Below are 16,831 nucleotides of genomic sequence, written 5' to 3'. Positions count from 1 at the left end.
ATTTTGTTTGGTTTTTTCATAATATTTTTGTTTATCTAAATACAGGCTACTGATGTGTTCAAGCTGAGGACAAGTTAGGTGCAGTTCGTTAGGCCCTTATGTATAGCTTTATTTCCTAACTTTATTTTTAAGTGAATTTTATATATCTGAGAACACAGAACACCCTGTGTTTTAGGACATTTTAAGCTGTGCATTAATTCAATAAGTAAGTTTTGTAATTTGCTACATTAATAGCACTCTGAATTTGCGTTTAATAAAATGTCCTCATTGTAGCTTGTATTTTGCTTAGCATTTGTGCTTTACATAGAACTGGGGCTTGAGTGCATATTCAGTTAGGAAGGGCTGATGAAAGAGAGTTCAGTTGTACCTCCTCCCATTCAAGAAACAATCACAGAATCACAGAATCATGGAATGGCCTAGGCTGGAAGGGACCTTAGAGATCATTTAATCCAACCTCCCTGTCATGGGCAGGGACGCCTCTCAACTAGATCAGGCAACACATGGGGACCGAACGGGGATATACTCTAGTTTTCCTTCTTGCTTCCTTAAAGTAGTTTGGATTATAATTAATTTTATATTTAAATTGAGGAAACGGGAACCACTTCATCATAGGCAGCGGGGGTTCGCAAAGCACCCCACGAGGTGATGTACCTCATTTTTAATGCTTACGTGAGCAGCTGCTCTGCCTCAAGGTGAAGGAATTTACGTCGTAGTATGGCTCTGACCTTGTGGTCAAAGGCAAGAGGAGGTATCAAATATTGTGTACTATGAATTTAGAAGAGTGCAGGAGTTGTTAATTCCTTCCATAATTTTCTTCAGGCTCTCTTCTCTGAAACCATGCCAGAGATGACAGAGAATGACACACCTACTAAGAAGCAACACAGGTGAGTTTCTGTGGGGAAATTACTATTTTCTAGTTTTGTAGTCTGCAGCTATGTTGCAGTTAGGAAATTTCTAGTTAAAAGTTTGGCAATAAGCAAATTACAAGTTCTGAGGATTGATCCAAAGGTTTGGGTGCTGTGGCTGCAAAACTCCCTTTCCCTCTTCTTCTATCAATGCCAAATTATTGGTTGAAGACATGTCTACCTGGGCAACAGAGATTCTTTGATTATTACACAAACTACTGCAGTGGACATCAAACTGTTTGGCCGCCTTGGTTAGAGTGCAGCGTGTAGTTTCGTAGAGACTCCTTGTAGATATTGGGGAGGGGGGTCACTGCACTCATTTTGACAGAGTAATTTAGGTCTCTTCCTCAACCGACAGTGAAATCTGGATCTTGCATCTCACATCCCTGCTGGAACTCCACATACATCAACACATGCAGCAACACTATGACCAAAATTTGAAAAAAAGTGACTCAGACCTCACTTGGAGTTTTCCAGGTTTTCATTCCTTTCTAGCAGCGTGTTGATCTGTTGCCTGGTTGGTCAGGGAATCTTCAGTCCCTAGTTAAGTACAGCATCCGTCTTACGCTAGCTGGCCCCTTATGATAAGAAAAGCTCAGAGAGAACATTGATTTGTCCTACAGAATTTTTTTTCAGTCTTCCTCGATTTTGTGACTTTCTAACCCCATTAAGTGTTTTGCATTCTGTTTTGGTAACGGGAATCAAAGGACATCTGGGTCTCTCCAGTTCTTATATTCTTGTGCATAGTTGGGATATATGATCAGTTCTGACTGGCAGATGATTGTTTTGGATACAAGTGGGAGAACTGTAGTTTACTGTTAAATAAATAACCCCTTTTAAATGATAGTTTACATGCGTTCCTGTTCTGGTGGCACAAGTTTTTGACAAACAAACAGAAGATTCATCACTTCTTGAATAGCCATAGAACAGATGTGTGGGCTTCAGCTGGCCTTTATTTGACTTGAAGATGTTCATCTTGAGGCATAAATGTCTCCAGGTCTGACCATCTGCGTAATGTTACTGTCTTGTAATCATTACGCGATCATTATTGTAACTGTTACTCTAGATGCAGGCTACTTTTGCTGAGCTACCAGAAATAAAAACCTATCAACTCGTAGCGTAAAGGATACGTGCCCCATAGTAGTGAGATGTATCATGCCTGGGTATCCTGCTTTCTCACTTCAGATTCCTTGTTAAATCTGGGCTGGGCTGTAACAGTGGAAAAGGAGAGCAGAAGATCCTACTCTGCCTTTTGCCTACTCCAGCCAAATGTCTAGGCTGAGAGTGCATTGTTGGACAGCAATCTTTTGAACTATTTTTTTTTTTTTCTGGAAAATTTCTTCTCTCAGAAAGCATATGCTGTACTTTACATCCTAAAAGTATTTGGCTTACGGCATGTATGCAGTACATCCGATCTGTGTATGCAGAATACACATTTGGGATTTGTTGACTTGCAGCAAAGCAATTTGAGACATTGCAAGATGATTCTGACTTGGTTGTCATTGGTCCAGAAATCCCAGGTGAACATCCGAAAACAAAGACAACCCTCACACGCCTAAATTGTACCTAGACATGATTTTTAGGCAGTAAAGAAGAATAACTGCAGAGGAATGGTAATTCTGGTTTCTCACACAAAGGAAGCATGTTTAATACCACAAAGTATGATGATTAAAGGTAACATGTCCAGAAAAATCAATGTGCATGGTAACATTTTCTCCCATTTCATTGATCCAGTGAACATAAAAACAACATTTCAAACAGATAATTAACTGTCCTGTTGCTCAGAAATTATATTTTCTTAATATTTTGCCTTATTGAAGACTGGCTAGTGTTCAATAGTTGTTACTGGATGGTTGTTGCTGAAGAGAAGCATAAAAATCCAGCCACGCCTTACAAATACATGCAATAATAATCCAATGAGGTATTACATTATGCCTTGTTATGCTGAAATTTATTAAAGTACAAACAAAAATAAATTTTTGTTAGAAAGTATTTAACACCAATGTCTAAAACCAGTCCTTGTGAGTGTGGCTTCTACTACCTTCTTGTCCCCAGAGCAGAATGTAACATTTAGTATTTTTAGCTGTAAGGGAAATAATAAAAGAAATACTTGCATGCAGATTTTTTCCCTTCTGTTTCACGTCACTGTTTTCCCTTCACAGAAAGAAAAACCGGGAGACGCATAATGCAGGTAGGAACATTATGTTTCGTTGTTTAGTCTGGGAATAGGCACAGATTCTTTGAACTATTAGAACGTATTTTGCATGGAGAAGGTTCCTCCGTGGGAGTTTCATAGAATCACAGAATGGCCTAAGCTGGAAGGGACCTTAGAGATCATTTTATTCCAGCCTCCCTGTTGCAAGGGACACGACCTCTCAACTGGATCAGGTAACACATGGAGATTGAACGGGAATCAAACCCGTGACCTTGGCATTGTTAGCACCACGCTCAACTGACTGAGCTAAGCAAAAAAAAACCCACCCTACCATACACCTTTCTGCGCTTGTGCCAAAAGTATCTGTGTGGGAGGACTTCTTGATTGGTCTCTACTTTGCTGTTTGCCATGGTCCAAGGTACCAGTAGCACACCCAAGTGTGAAAGTAGAACCGTGCCCCTGGATTTCCAGTGCTGGTAAACTAGGAATTAAACGATTTCAACTGGAAAATAAATGCAGAGGCGCAAGTAATACCCATCTCTCTTAAAAGATAGGCAGATATCTAGCCTGAGAGCTTTAGAGTTTCCCTAGATTAGAAATACTTCTGTAGCCTGTCCCTGAGGCACCCACCTGGATGTTGACGGCACCGAAATTCCATGCAGATGCCAGCTCTGTGTTGCAGGAGTCACATCCCTCGGGCAGCGCCTAGTCCGTGTCGAGCTCCAGTGGAGTCTTCTACAGGTAGCAGCAGAAACATGGACTGGGGAAGGGTCTGACAGGTTTTAGCCCTGTTGATCCTGAGAAATTTATTCTAGTTCTTCTTTTACAAAACAGTGCTATAGTGTGGTCTTCACAATCTCAGCTGGAAAAATTTAATCTGAAGGCTGTGGGCTGTAGTGCTTGTTGGGCTGTGCCACAGGTGTGGCTGATGGCTGATTTCTTCAGGATTAAGAAGTATCAGGAAATAGTCTTATCAAGTTTACTTCCAAGATTGCCGAACTCATGCTACTTCTCAGTTTCTGTTTTACTTGCCGATAGCTTTCCAAAGTCTTCATCGGGTGGGCTGCACTCTGCATGATGTGGGGACCTCTAACCCTGCAGCTTGCTTAGTCATTAATATCTGGACGAGCTGAGTAGAGTGTGGAAAACATTATCAAAGTAAAGGAATTGCTCTTCACAACCACTGTGGTATCTGTATGTAATACTAGGATACATAAAAATTAAGTCCCAAGGATCACCTGTTTTAATGTTTATACAGCTGCTCTGATTCATATGGTAACTGTCTTGCAGAGAGACTTCTACTTGCTCTATTTAATGTATTTTGGCCTGTCTCTGTCAATACCACCAGCCTGTCCTGAAATACAAAAAAACATTTCAGTATTTTCAGCAGTGTAAATTGAAGTGACAAAGCTGGGACAGAGCTTTTTTTTTTTCAGACTCTTTGAGAAAAAGGCATCTAGTGGTTCTACTTTGCACAGAACATCAAAACGTTTTAGTCAAAAAAATGCTGCATGAGAGGGAACTGTTTTTGAAAGAAGCTGACTATGGTGGATTGCAAACAGATCAATACGGTCTGAAAAAACCACACCCAAAGGTACTTACACTGCTGGATTTGTAGCATAGACCAGTGTTTAGGCCTTGTGAAGGGGTTAATGATGTCACCATAGAACTATAAATGAAGCATTTTCTGACCTTCTCCAAAATGAGTAATACACTGGATATACTATTAATTCAATATTTTCTTTGCTGCTAGTCATAATTAGCCCTTGCAGAACAGTTACACCTTCAAACATAACAGAGTAACTTATAGTCCGTATACCTAGAGCTTCAGCTATATTCAGTGTTGACTGCTCCATCAACATAAATTTAAAATTAAGATTAAAACCTGATAAAATCTAAGTTATTTCTCTTTTGGTACTAAGCTTAAGATTTCTATTTAAGAGACACAGATCTCCTTCCCAGTCTGAAACTGATTCTTTTCATAATCTTGGTTCATTTGCTTTCTGTATGCCTAAATTTAATCAATCTGCCTTGCGAAAAGCATGTCATAAGACTCAGTGAGAAAGGGTTGTCAAAGCCTGAATTTCGAGTTGCAGTAACTCCTTTTTCCCACAAAGGGGTCCAGAACATTACCACCTTTTAAAGGTAATGCTGCTGATGTTACAGCTCTTAATTCTGCTGAGTAGTAATTCAATAACCGAGGTTTACTTTAGAGAATTTTCCTCCTGTCTCGAGTTACTAAGGGTTCCAATATGTGATGAAATAATGTGATGAAATAATATGAGCTCTTGTATTGGTAATAGTTGTGCTGGTGATGTGCTGGCTTGCCTGGCCAGATGATGCAGTGTGTGTTATTTTTTTTGCTTAGTGGAGAGACATCGAAAGAAGAAGATTAACGCTGGGATAAACAGAATTGGAGAACTCATTCCCTGCTCTCCAGCACTTAAGCAGGTGAGTATCTGTTCAGAGGTTCAAGCAAGTTTCCTGTAAAATGCTTATTTTGTTATTTGTCTTAGGAAGAAGACAAAACTGTCTGAAATAATATGCTCAAAAATCTTATTAGTTATTAGTATTGTAAAAATCATTTGCAACAGAATTCCATTTTGGAAGTGCAGGGCCACATGAAGGTAATCACACTGTTTTGGGGCTTTTTTATGTGGAGGTGTTGCGCATGACTGCTGAAGGAATGAAACAGTGCAAGTTGGACCTGTGACTGATTTTCCTCTCGCTTCAGCCGTGCAGTGTGTTTGAGCAGATGTAAGCCAGAGCGATTGGGACAGCTCGCCAGTGTCTGCCTGTGCGTTCGGCTCACGCAGAGTTCTCCTTCAGGGTGCCCGAGCATTGGTAACAAATGAAAGTAAAAACCCTGTCTCGGCTGCCACCTGCCCTGTTGCGTCGGGCGGATGGAGAAGCTGTTTGCCCTTTCCTCTTACGTTGTGCAACTTCTGTTTGTCGAGTCATTTTCTGCTGACACTGTTTAATGCAGTCTGTGTGATGCCCAAGTGGTAAAAGCTGTGAGTTAAGCAAGATCTTTTTCAGGTCATTCCTCAGTCCCTTCTCAGCCCTTTGCAGGTGATCGCTTCATGTCCTAAGATGTAAAGAGAATTGCACATATGCTAATTTTTGTCATCTGTCATATAATGGGATTAAAACAATTCAGAAAGCGATATAGTAAGAGTAATTTAAGACACCGTCCTTGTGAAAGATAAAGCAAAACAAGTGGTTTGAGGCTGATGCACAGAACCATCTTTTTCAAGACAGAGCAATCGACAGCAGAGGCTGCTCTTACATAACGGTAGAAGAAGAAATTAAATGAACAAGAGGTTTTGCAGAAAGAATAAGCTTGGTTTCATAAAAGGAATATGGTGGAGGAGCTATGGGAGATTTTCTCTTCCCATATTTTCCAGTATATTACTTTCAAAATTATGCATACATGTCCCTAGATAATTGCTCCATGTTTGTTTCTTTCCTAATGAAATATTTACAAGGCAGTATTCTGGAAATTCTGCGTGATGTATATGTTTATTAGCGTACACAGATTTTAGGCTGCTCAGCAAGCAATGGTGCTTGCTGTTCGAGTTCTGTAGCCTTAGTATCTAGCTTCAGGCAACAGAAAACATGAGCTCCAGCACAGGAAATATTATTCTGTAAAAGCTCATGGTATTTTAGGGTCAGTATCACTCATTAAACTCGTTGTTCATCAGAAAACCCGAAACAAAACAACAATATTTGGAGAATCATTCAGGTTGGCACATTTGTAAAGACTCTCAGAGCAAGTGCAATCTCATCATTACAGGATCTACTAATGATAGACCTTTCTCCTAATATTATATATGTGTTTTCTTTTAAAGAGCAAGAACATGATCCTGGATCAGGCCTTTAAGTATATAACTGAAATGAAAAGACAGAATGATGAACTTCTATTAAATGGAGGGAACAATGAACAGGGTAAGTAGAGAATCTTGGGAATCCCAAGATATTTGCACATGCAGGAAAAATACAGCTCCTTGTCGTGAAACAAGAAGCAAATAGAACGCCCAAATGCATGTTCTTGCACATAACTATGAGGAAATGAAGCAACTGCTTTGTCATGTAAAGTAATTACAGAGATTATAGGTGATGTGACATCACCTAATAGATTTTGTCCTGATTTATTCTACTCTAGTGACTGGAACGATTTCTGACAAACTTCAGTGTTAGGGTTTTTTTCATCAAAAACATGGAATTTCCTTCATATACATAGAGCTATTCTTTACCTTTCAAATGCTGTAAAAGTGATAACAGCCGCTCTTACAAAAATGTAGTGCATCATATAAAATCTTGAACAGATGTGTAAAAATACAGTTTGGAGATATGCTGCGGTTTGTCAATTTTATTTCTACCCATAGAATGGAATTCTGAATATTTTTATCTAGTTGATTTAATTGGGTTTGAAAAACCTAGGTGATTTTCCTGGTCAGGTGAGCCATTTCCAAGTGCTTTGCTACTTTTTGTGGCTTTACCTAAGTGCTTTGTGTTTAATTCTGCATAGCATCTTTAGATGTAATGAAACTTAATTGTCCTAGAAAGCTATGAAATTATCAATTAAATTAAACCAATTTTAGTGTTTGCAAAGGGACAGGGAAAAGAAAAAGATAAATTAATGTGCTCGTCTTTCCTTCAGTAGTTAAATGGTTTGATTAGTATTCAGTTTCATCTGAGTTAGTCCTAATGTTTTTTTCGAAGTAATTTGACATATCCTGCTACTGGTAATGGAATAGTCTGTGAAGTTCATTCACTTTGATGCTCAGTAGAGAGGCTTCTCAGGATAAGAGTCTTCATTTATGTGCTGTTAACCATGTGAAGAGAGAACACAGGGCTAACGATTTTTTCCCATACTACCTAGTATTTACTCTCCAAGTCACATGGTAACATTACCTAGTATATTTGCGCTGGTGCTGATGTAATGAAGTGTTCTCATTGTTTTGTAGCTGAAGAGATAAAAAAACTCCGGAAACAGTTGGATGAACTGCAAAAGGAAAACGGGAGATACATCGAACTGCTGAAAGCAAATGACATATGCCTGTATGATGACCCTACAATCCACTGGAAGGGAAATCTCAAAAATGCAAAGGTCTCGGTTGTTATTCCTGGTGATCAGGTTCAAAAGAACATCATCGTCTATTCAAATGGGAGTCAACCCAACGGAAATAACCAGGGAGCATCTGTCCAGGGAATAACATTTAACGTTGGTCATAATTTACAAAAGCAAACAGCCAATGTTGTGCCAGTCCAGAGAGCTTGCAACCTAGTGACTCCTGTGACGATTTCTGGTATCTACCCCACAGAAAACAAACCACGGTCACAACCTACAGTTTCTCCTCTGGCATCCACTCAGCCGGCTTCAGCAGGGAATGTTCTTGAACTTTCTACCCCAGAGAATGAACGAAGCGTGCCCCCCGCTGCCACTGCCAGCTTGCAGAGCGTGTCTGAATCCGGAACAGATCGAGAGCTACAGTGTTCTTCGAGCAACGCACCCTCAGATGATCAAAATCTCCCCAAGAGTAAAAATGATGAGGAGGGTGCTAAATTAACAAAGAAAACACTTCTGCAAGGAATCAGCCTTCCTTCTAGTGCCTCTGTGGAAGCCTCCCAAGTACAGCAGGTGAATGCAACTTGCTCAAATACACACAATTCTAGGAGCGACCTTAAGGAAAGCTGTGTCGTTTCAACCATGGTCACAGCTTGTGTGCCATCTGTGAGACTGTCTTCTGCAGATAGTTCTTCCTCTGTAAATGTCCTCAAAAGTACGGACTTGGTAAGTAGTGCTGGAACACCCGTGACTTCTGCGGCGGAAGTTGTTAAGGCTGTGACGGCAATAAGCACTCTGCCTGCCAGTCCCCTAGAGAACTGCTGGTCTTTTTCGGGCTCTTCAGGTGTTGGCGCTTCAGACTTGAAAAACATGAGTAGCCTTACACGGATGCCTTCAGCTGGAAACACACAGACCACCTGGACAACTCTGCAGCTGGCGGGAAACACTGTTCAGCCACTGAGCCAGACGGCCTCCGGTATAATGACTGCGCTACTCAGCGAGCCAGTTAATGGAGCCAGTCCTGTATCTGCTGCTCATGGCAGGCCTTTGGCTACAAGTATCAGTTTGAATACTTGTCTGCCTGGCGATGGCCAGGCAGCTGAACAGATTGTAGTTACCTTGCCCTCGTGCCCGCCCTTACCTATGCAGCCATTACTCAGCCAGACACAGGTTAAAACTCAGGCTGCAGGAAACATCCTTCCATTAAATTCAGCTATGCAGGTGATTCAGATGGCTCAGCCAGTTGCATCCGCCGTTACAGGAGCACCAGCTAACCAGAATGTCATCATTCTCCAACCACCGAACCCCGCTCCATGCCCTCCGATCGTGAGGGCGGAAGTTCCCAGCCAAAATGTTAGTCAGCAAATTGTAATTATACAAGCTGCTCATCAGAACCCTCTGCCGCTCCTCTCCACTCAGCCTTCTGCTGCTGTAAGAGTTCCCGTGAATGGGCTGACTGCAATCGCGAACTCTAGCAGCTCCATACAAAATGCCTCTCTTCCACAGACTTTCGGGGGGAAACACCTTGTCCATATATTACCAAGACCATCCTCTTTGCCGTCTTCTAGCTCTACCCAAACGTTTTCGGTTACAATGTCCAATCAACAGCACCCTCAAACTATCTCATTAAACGGGCAGCTTTTTGCATTGCAGCCTGTGATGTCTTCATCTGGAGCTTCAAATCAAGCCCCTATGCAAATTATTCAACCCACCACCAGCGAAGATCCAAATACCAATGTTGCCCTCAATACATTTGGTGCTTTAGCTAACCTCAATCAAAGCATATCGCAAATGGCTGGGCAGGGCTGCTTGCACTTGTCGCTCAGCCCCCCTACCAATCCCACAACCGTCAATAACCAGATTGCCACGGTTAACTGTGTGTCACTGCCGACTTCTGTGGCATCCTCAGTACCTGCAGAGGTTTCAGTATTAACTAGTGCATCTAATTCAATAAACGCTTCGCCCAAAAAAGCGGCTGCTGCCTTGCCATCCAATGCAAAATCGAAAAGGACAAACAAAAAGCCAAGTACAAAGAAACACCAAGCAGTCAACAGTAAAGTGTCCTGCCCGGCGGCTCCTTGCAAAGACGCAGGGAAGGTGGACTGTGCTCCTGTGGAGACAGTGGCAAAGCATTCCAACGGTGAGGCGCTGCTTGAAAACGCTCCAGCAGTGTCGCAAGCTTTAACGTCATTGCCGGCGAGCACTGTGGCAGGCTTGAGTGGCATCAGTGCTCCTGACTGTCGTTCCAAAGAGACGGCAAACTCTGAACAGGCAGCCAAATCTTCCTCTCTCCCTGAGCCCAGTTCAGCAGAGGCGCCCACTTCTTCGCCACTGGAGTCTGCGGAGTCAGAGCAGCTGGCGCTCATCCCACCGACAGCCAAAGATGCTGCTCCTCGCCAGCAGGCCTGTGGGTCTCAAAACCAGCCACCAACCGACTCTGCCTTGTCAGAGTCTCTGAAACCCTGTGAAGCCCCCAGCACTTTAACGTCCTCTCATACGGAAGCACACGCCACACAGTCTCTGGTTGCTGGGACGTCAGCAGCACAGAGTGGCACAGCAGGTCATACTTCCAAGGCAGGAACAATTTCGGAGTCCTGCAACGTTGTGCAGGATACCTCGGTGGTAATGCCGGAGGCGGACTTGTTGGAAGGACAGGGTCTAACCAAAATGCTGTCTGATCTCACAAAAGATAGATCAGCCGTGGAAAAACCTTCTTCATTTACCATTCAGGGGGAGCATTCTGGTTTTCCCATGGAAGACTCTAAATCATCAGAATCAAGCGTTGATTTGCCTGAGAAGCAGGAACTCTTGCTAATGAACACAGAAGGTGATGCTCTCTCCCAGCACCACTCCTGTATTTCTGATCAGGAAGTAGTCGGTGCTTCCCTCATTGCAAGCAGGCAGGCAGACTCTCCCATGTCAACTAGCTCCGGCAGCAGCCGAGGCTTCTCAGTTGCATCTATGTTGCCAGACGCCACCAGGGAAGACGTTACCAGCAGCACCTCAACCAGTACCTGCAACAGCTGCACGTTTTCAGAGCAGACTGACATCGTAGCTCTTGCAGCCAGAGCGATTTTTGACCAGGAAAACCTTGAGAAAGGTGGAGGAGGAATACAGGTTAACATGAGGGAGACCATCTCTAAGTCAACCGAGGCCGCAACTGTGGAGAGAGAGCAACAGCCTTTTAAACCTCAGCCTGTGAAAGAAAACAACACAGGGCCGTTGGAAGCAGCGCCAAACAAATGCAGTGCTCAAGATGTGGTGCAGACAAATGCCGATAGACAGGCTGAAAAGCCAAGCTGCTCTGTAGGAGGTGTGGAAACGTCAAATGCTTCTTTGCAGATTTCTGCTTCCCCATCACCAAGCATAACCAGTTTAAGCGTGAATAATCTAATACACCAGAGTCGAATTGTCCATCCCCTTGTGAGTTGCTCAGGTGTATCCCAATCTTCGGAGCCAGGGAGTGTCCCAGCGACTGTGAGCCTTTCCCTCCCATCTAGCACATACATCAATCAGCCGCCAGGACCCGCTATGATGAGTGAATACGCTCAGGAACAACTGAATGCTATTAGGGCGAGCACCATGCAGGGTCCCCAGCTGCAGGAATCACACTTGAAGCAGCAAAACCACGAAGGTCGTAAAGACTCTGCCAAGCGGGCTGTTCAGGATGACCTCCTGCTTTCCACAGCGAAGAGGCAAAAGCAGTGCCAGACGACACCCATAAGGCTCGAAGGGATGGCACTGATGAACCGGACACCAGAGAGCATTGCTGACCAAACACAGATGCTAGTCAGTCAGATGCCTCCTAATTCCTCCAATTCAGTGGCATCGGTGACCAATCAAGGGCATGCCGATGGCCTTAATAGATTGTTCCCATCCAACGGCAACTTTGTGGCACCAGCTTTGAGACAAACTGAAGTTCAGTGTGGTTCTCAGCCTCCGATTTCAGAGCAGCAAGGCCAGGCGGGGCAGCACTTACAGCCCATTCAGCATGTTCCTGCCCAGGGTATCTCTCACCTTCACAGTAATCATCCGTACTTAAAGCAACAGCAGGCCGGTCAGTTAAGAGAAAGGCACCACTTGTATCAGCTGCAGCACCACGTCACTCACGGGGAAAACTCAGTCCACTCTCAACCCCACAGCGTCCACCAACAGCGAACAATACAGCAGGAGGTGCAGATGCAAAAGAAACGAAATCTCATCCAGGGAACACAAGCCACGCAACTGTCCCTGCAGCAGAAACACCATGGCAGTGATCAAACGCGCCAAAAAGGGGGTCAGCCTCATCCTCACCACCAGCAAATGCAGCAGCAGATGCAGCAGCACTTTGGAGCTTCCCAGCCTGAAAAGAACTGTGAAAATCCTGCGACAAGCAGAAACCATCATAATCACCCTCAGAGCCACATAAATCAGGATATCATGCATCAACAGCAGCAAGATGTTAGCAGCAGACAGCAAGGTTCAGCCTCAGAACACGTGTCAGGGCACAGTCAGATGCAGAGACTCCTGACCTCCAGGGGCTTAGAGCAGCAAATGGTGTCCCAGGCCAGTATCGTGACCAGACCATCAGATATGACGTGCACCCCTCACAGGCAGGAAAGAAACAGGGTTTCCAGCTACTCCGCTGAGGCACTCATAGGGAAGACACCCTCTAATTCAGAGCAGAGAATAGGAATATCTCTTCAAGGCCCTAGGGTTTCTGACCAGCTGGAAATGAGAAGCTATCTTGATGTTTCAAGAAATAAAGGGTTAGTGATTCATAATATGCAGGGCCGCTTATCTGTGGACCATGCGGTTGGCTCGGATGTGCAGCGGCTTTCCGACTGTCAGACATTTAAGCCAGCTGGACCCAATCAACAACCGACGGGCAACTTCGATGTACAGGCTTCAAGGAACAGCGAAATCGGTAATTCTGTGTCATCCCTCAGGGGCATGCAGTCGCAAGCGTTTCGAATTGGTCAAAATGCGGGGCCATCCATAGAGAGGCAGAAGAGGTTGCCCTACAAGCCAGTACAGGGTATTCCAGCGGGAAATACCCTGCCGTCAAGGGAAAATGAAAACACGTGCCACCAAAGCTTTATGCAGAGTTTACTTGCCCCTCACCTTGGAGATCAAGTTAGCGGAAGCCAAAGATCAATCCCAGAACATCAAAGGAACGCTCAGTGCGGCGCCTCCTCCACGATTGAGTACAACTGTCCTCCGGCACGGGAGAGTGTCCACATCCGAAGGGATGGTGACGGCCAGAGTAGGGAGAGCTGTGACATGTCTATTGGTGCAATTAACACAAGGAACGGTTCTTTGAATATTCCTTTTTCGAGTTCTTCTTCCTCGGGGGATATTCAGGGTCGCAATACAAGCCCAAACATCTCTGTGCAGAAGTCCAATGCCATGAGGATGACAGACAGTCATGGAACTAAGAGCCACATGAATACTCCTGTTTCTAGCAACATGCACGGAGTTGTGAGGCCAGCCCACCCTCACCCTGCCGTTTCTCATGGAAACGGCGAGCAAGGGCAACCATCTGTTCGTCAGCCTAATTCTTCAGTTACTCAACGGTCAAGGCATCCTCTGCAAGATAACGGAGGTTCTAAAATACGTCAGCCCGAAAGGAATCGTTCTGGAAATCAAAGACATGGAAACGTCTTTGACCCTAGTCTTCCCCATCTTCCCCTGTCCACCAGCGGCAGCATGATCCTTGGGCGCCAGCAGTCTGCCATAGAAAAGCGAGGAAGCATTGTCCGATTTATGCCTGATGGCCCTCAAGTGTCTAATGATAACGTGGCCCCTGACCAACATACTCTCTCGCAGAATTTTGGCTTCCCTTTTATTCCAGAGGGTGGCATGAATCCACCGATAAATGCCAACGCCTCTTTCATCCCACCAGTCACTCAGCCTAGCGCCACTCGGACACCAGCTCTCATCCCGGTCGATCCTCAGAATACACTGCCGTCCTTCTACCCACCCTACTCTCCTGCCCACCCTACCCTTTCCAATGACATTTCTATCCCTTACTTTCCCAATCAAATGTTTCCTAACCCAAGCACGGAGAAGCCGAGCAGCGGGAGTTTAAACAATCGGTTCGGATCCATTTTGTCTCCTCCCAGGCCTGTGGGTTTTGCTCAGCCAAGTTTTCCTTTGCTTCCGGATATGCCGCCGATGCACATGACCAACACGTCGCACTTATCCAATTTTAACTTGACGTCTTTGTTCCCAGAAATAGCCACAGCTCTTCCTCCAGATGGTTCAGCAATGTCGCCTTTGCTTTCCATCGCGAACACATCTGCTTCAGATTCTTCCAAGCAGTCCTCGAACCGACCTGCCCACAATATAAGCCATATTCTAGGTCATGACTGCAGCTCAGCTGTATGAGAACCCATTGACTGACGTCTAGTCCAGTGTGTTGTTTATATATTTAAGAAGAAGAAAGTGGATCTTGCCGGCATCCCTGAAGAGACCATTCACAGCACCACTGTTGATTTGCCTAAATGTATGTATATGGGTACTTTTTGTATTTATATGCACACTGTATTTCCATCCACCTTACTAACTCTAAAGCACCAGTGCCTATAGCAATGCTTACTTACTAGGAAACAGTAAGGATGCAGCGATTGAGAGCTGTGCAAATATTGGTTGTTGATTTTCCAACAATCAGGTTTGAGGCCCGACTGTTCCAGAGTGAGGGCCACTCTCAGTAATACGTGGATGTAAAGAAAGGAGTGGGAGCATCCGTACGTGAGGTAGGAAACAAACGCTACAGGTTTCCTTTCATTTCTGATGCGTTTACCTGAAACTCTCAGACAAACTTGAAGCGGTTTGGGTCTCTTTTTTTCTTTGTACAGTATCTTCAGGAGCCTCAAAACAAGTCAAGCCTGTGTTAACCCAGCGTTAATTGATAAAAGCATTTGTTGTGCAGCTTTTGTGTGTTTGAAAGCTTCTCACGTGCACTTGACTCAAGGCTGACTTTACCTGGTGACAAATTATGTGTTTCCATGGTCAGCAATTACAAATACCAGTTTAGAAAATTCAGGTTTCTTTAACCCACGACTTTCTGTTTCAAAGAAGCATTTTGTTTGCATCTCTTTTAACAACAGCTTCAGTTACTGCTGAACTTGGTCAGTGTTTTAATGTAGCTTACAACTCCTCCTGGTGTAGTCAGCAGAGACAGCAGTCGCATTTGTTGCCATTTCATTGTTCATATGCTGCAGGTTACCTCAGGGTGGGTTTTGTACCATGTTTAGCACCTTCTTAATGTCTTTTTTTTTTTTCTTTTTTCTCCCCTCTTCTTTTCTTTGGCCCTTGTTCATACACCAGCATTTTGTGAGTGACAGCCCTTTGTTGTATCAGGCAGCACATGAGAGGAGGACTGAGCCTGTGGCATCCCGCAAAATCTGTGGGGATCCTGGGTGGAGGGAGAGGGGGCATGGTTTTTGCTTAACATTGCTGGCAGGATGGAGCCAGTTGATATCAGTACTCTGCACTTGAATGCACCTTTTGTCTAGACCTGTATGACTGTGGCCGAAAGAGGAACGAGTGTGTTGGGACTGAAAGGTTGTGATTTGAGCACCACGAGGGAGATGTTTGAATGTGCGTGCACTGGCTGAGTCTCCAGTACTTTCACAAATTTCAATCCCATTTCTTTTAAAGGACAGGGATCAACTAGGTAAGGTTTATTTATTTAATGGCTCTGCAGTGTGCTTTTTCTTCAAGCAAGGCAGAAATATCTGTCTGTTATTAATGTGCTTGGAAATACCATTCTGGTTTTGATTCTTCAGATAACAGAGTAACTTCAGGTTTCCTTGTATGCAAGCCTCCCCCTGCGAGCTGGGGAGTGGCAAAAACTGCTCTGGAGCCTCTTCTCTAGGCAGGGTAAGCTTGAAACACGTGTGTGTTGCCCACCAGCATATCATCTTCCTGCTCCTGGGACCTGCCAGAGGTTCTTCCCCTGGGATCTACTTCTCCTAGTGGGGCCATGGGGAGGAGCAGACGCCCTGGGGTATTTTAGGGATCTTTTTATTTCTTTTAAAGGCAGAAAGGAAGGTATTCCTCCAAAACCAGGACCCACAAAGAGGGACCTGAAAAATTTTCTTATTGCTTGACTACCCAGGCCTCATTTTTTGCTAAGTCTTTTTATACTGATCCAGGAACGTAAAGAGGCTTTAGCACAAAAAATAATAGGGCTGTGGCTGTAGCCTGTCCTGACAATGTCTCCACTCTTTTAACCTGGTGTCTGATGTTTTCCTGCAAAGTTAAGTAAAATGCTTTTGCTTCAAACTGGGAATCACTTCTAAATTCAGACAGAGTTTATCTTAGGACCCTAAACCTAAGTAGTGCAGCAGTTCTCTCTGTGTTTCTTAAAAATAATAGACTAAATATTTATTTCACTTCACGGCAAGGCAGCTTGTCTGATTTTTACTGTGAAACGGGCTGCCAAAGCCTCGTTACCGACCGAATGGCAGCAACCGGCCTGTGTGGATCAGGAAGGTTAGGAATGACAGTCAGTCCTCAGCTCTGACTAAGCGCACTGCGGGTCTGGCCATTCCGTGGTGAGACTCTTGGTCACATTGATTTCCCTAACACAGTAGACCCCCAAGGGGCTGCCTCAGGTGGTGAAACAAGTTCCGTAAAGATGAGCAGCTCTGTGGGTTGTGCACGATAAAAGCAGGGGTATTGCATCAGCAGCTGTGCTGTGCGCTGCATGCT

The 16,831-nt window shown here is 44.3% G+C and overlaps 1 protein-coding gene across 1 annotated transcript; it reads left to right on the top strand.

Moving 5' to 3' along the window:
• The first annotated feature begins 825 nt into the window (after window positions 1-825).
• KIAA2018 (KIAA2018 ortholog) lies at window positions 826-14,500 on the top strand. The gene is made up of 5 exons (XM_009871379.1): window positions 826-884; window positions 3,068-3,096; window positions 5,429-5,511; window positions 6,912-7,008; window positions 8,031-14,500. The coding sequence occupies exons 1-5, from the start codon at window positions 838-840 to the stop codon at window positions 14,498-14,500; spliced, it is 6,726 nt and encodes a 2,241-aa protein (XP_009869681.1). The 5' UTR covers window positions 826-837.
• The last annotated feature ends 2,331 nt before the right edge of the window (window positions 14,501-16,831 follow it).

Source organism: Apaloderma vittatum, unplaced genomic scaffold (assembly GCF_000703405.1).
Source record: "Apaloderma vittatum isolate BGI_N311 unplaced genomic scaffold, ASM70340v1 scaffold17666, whole genome shotgun sequence".
Taxonomy (NCBI): domain Eukaryota; kingdom Metazoa; phylum Chordata; class Aves; order Trogoniformes; family Trogonidae; genus Apaloderma; species Apaloderma vittatum.
This window is presented reverse-complemented; position numbering and strand designations above follow the sequence as displayed.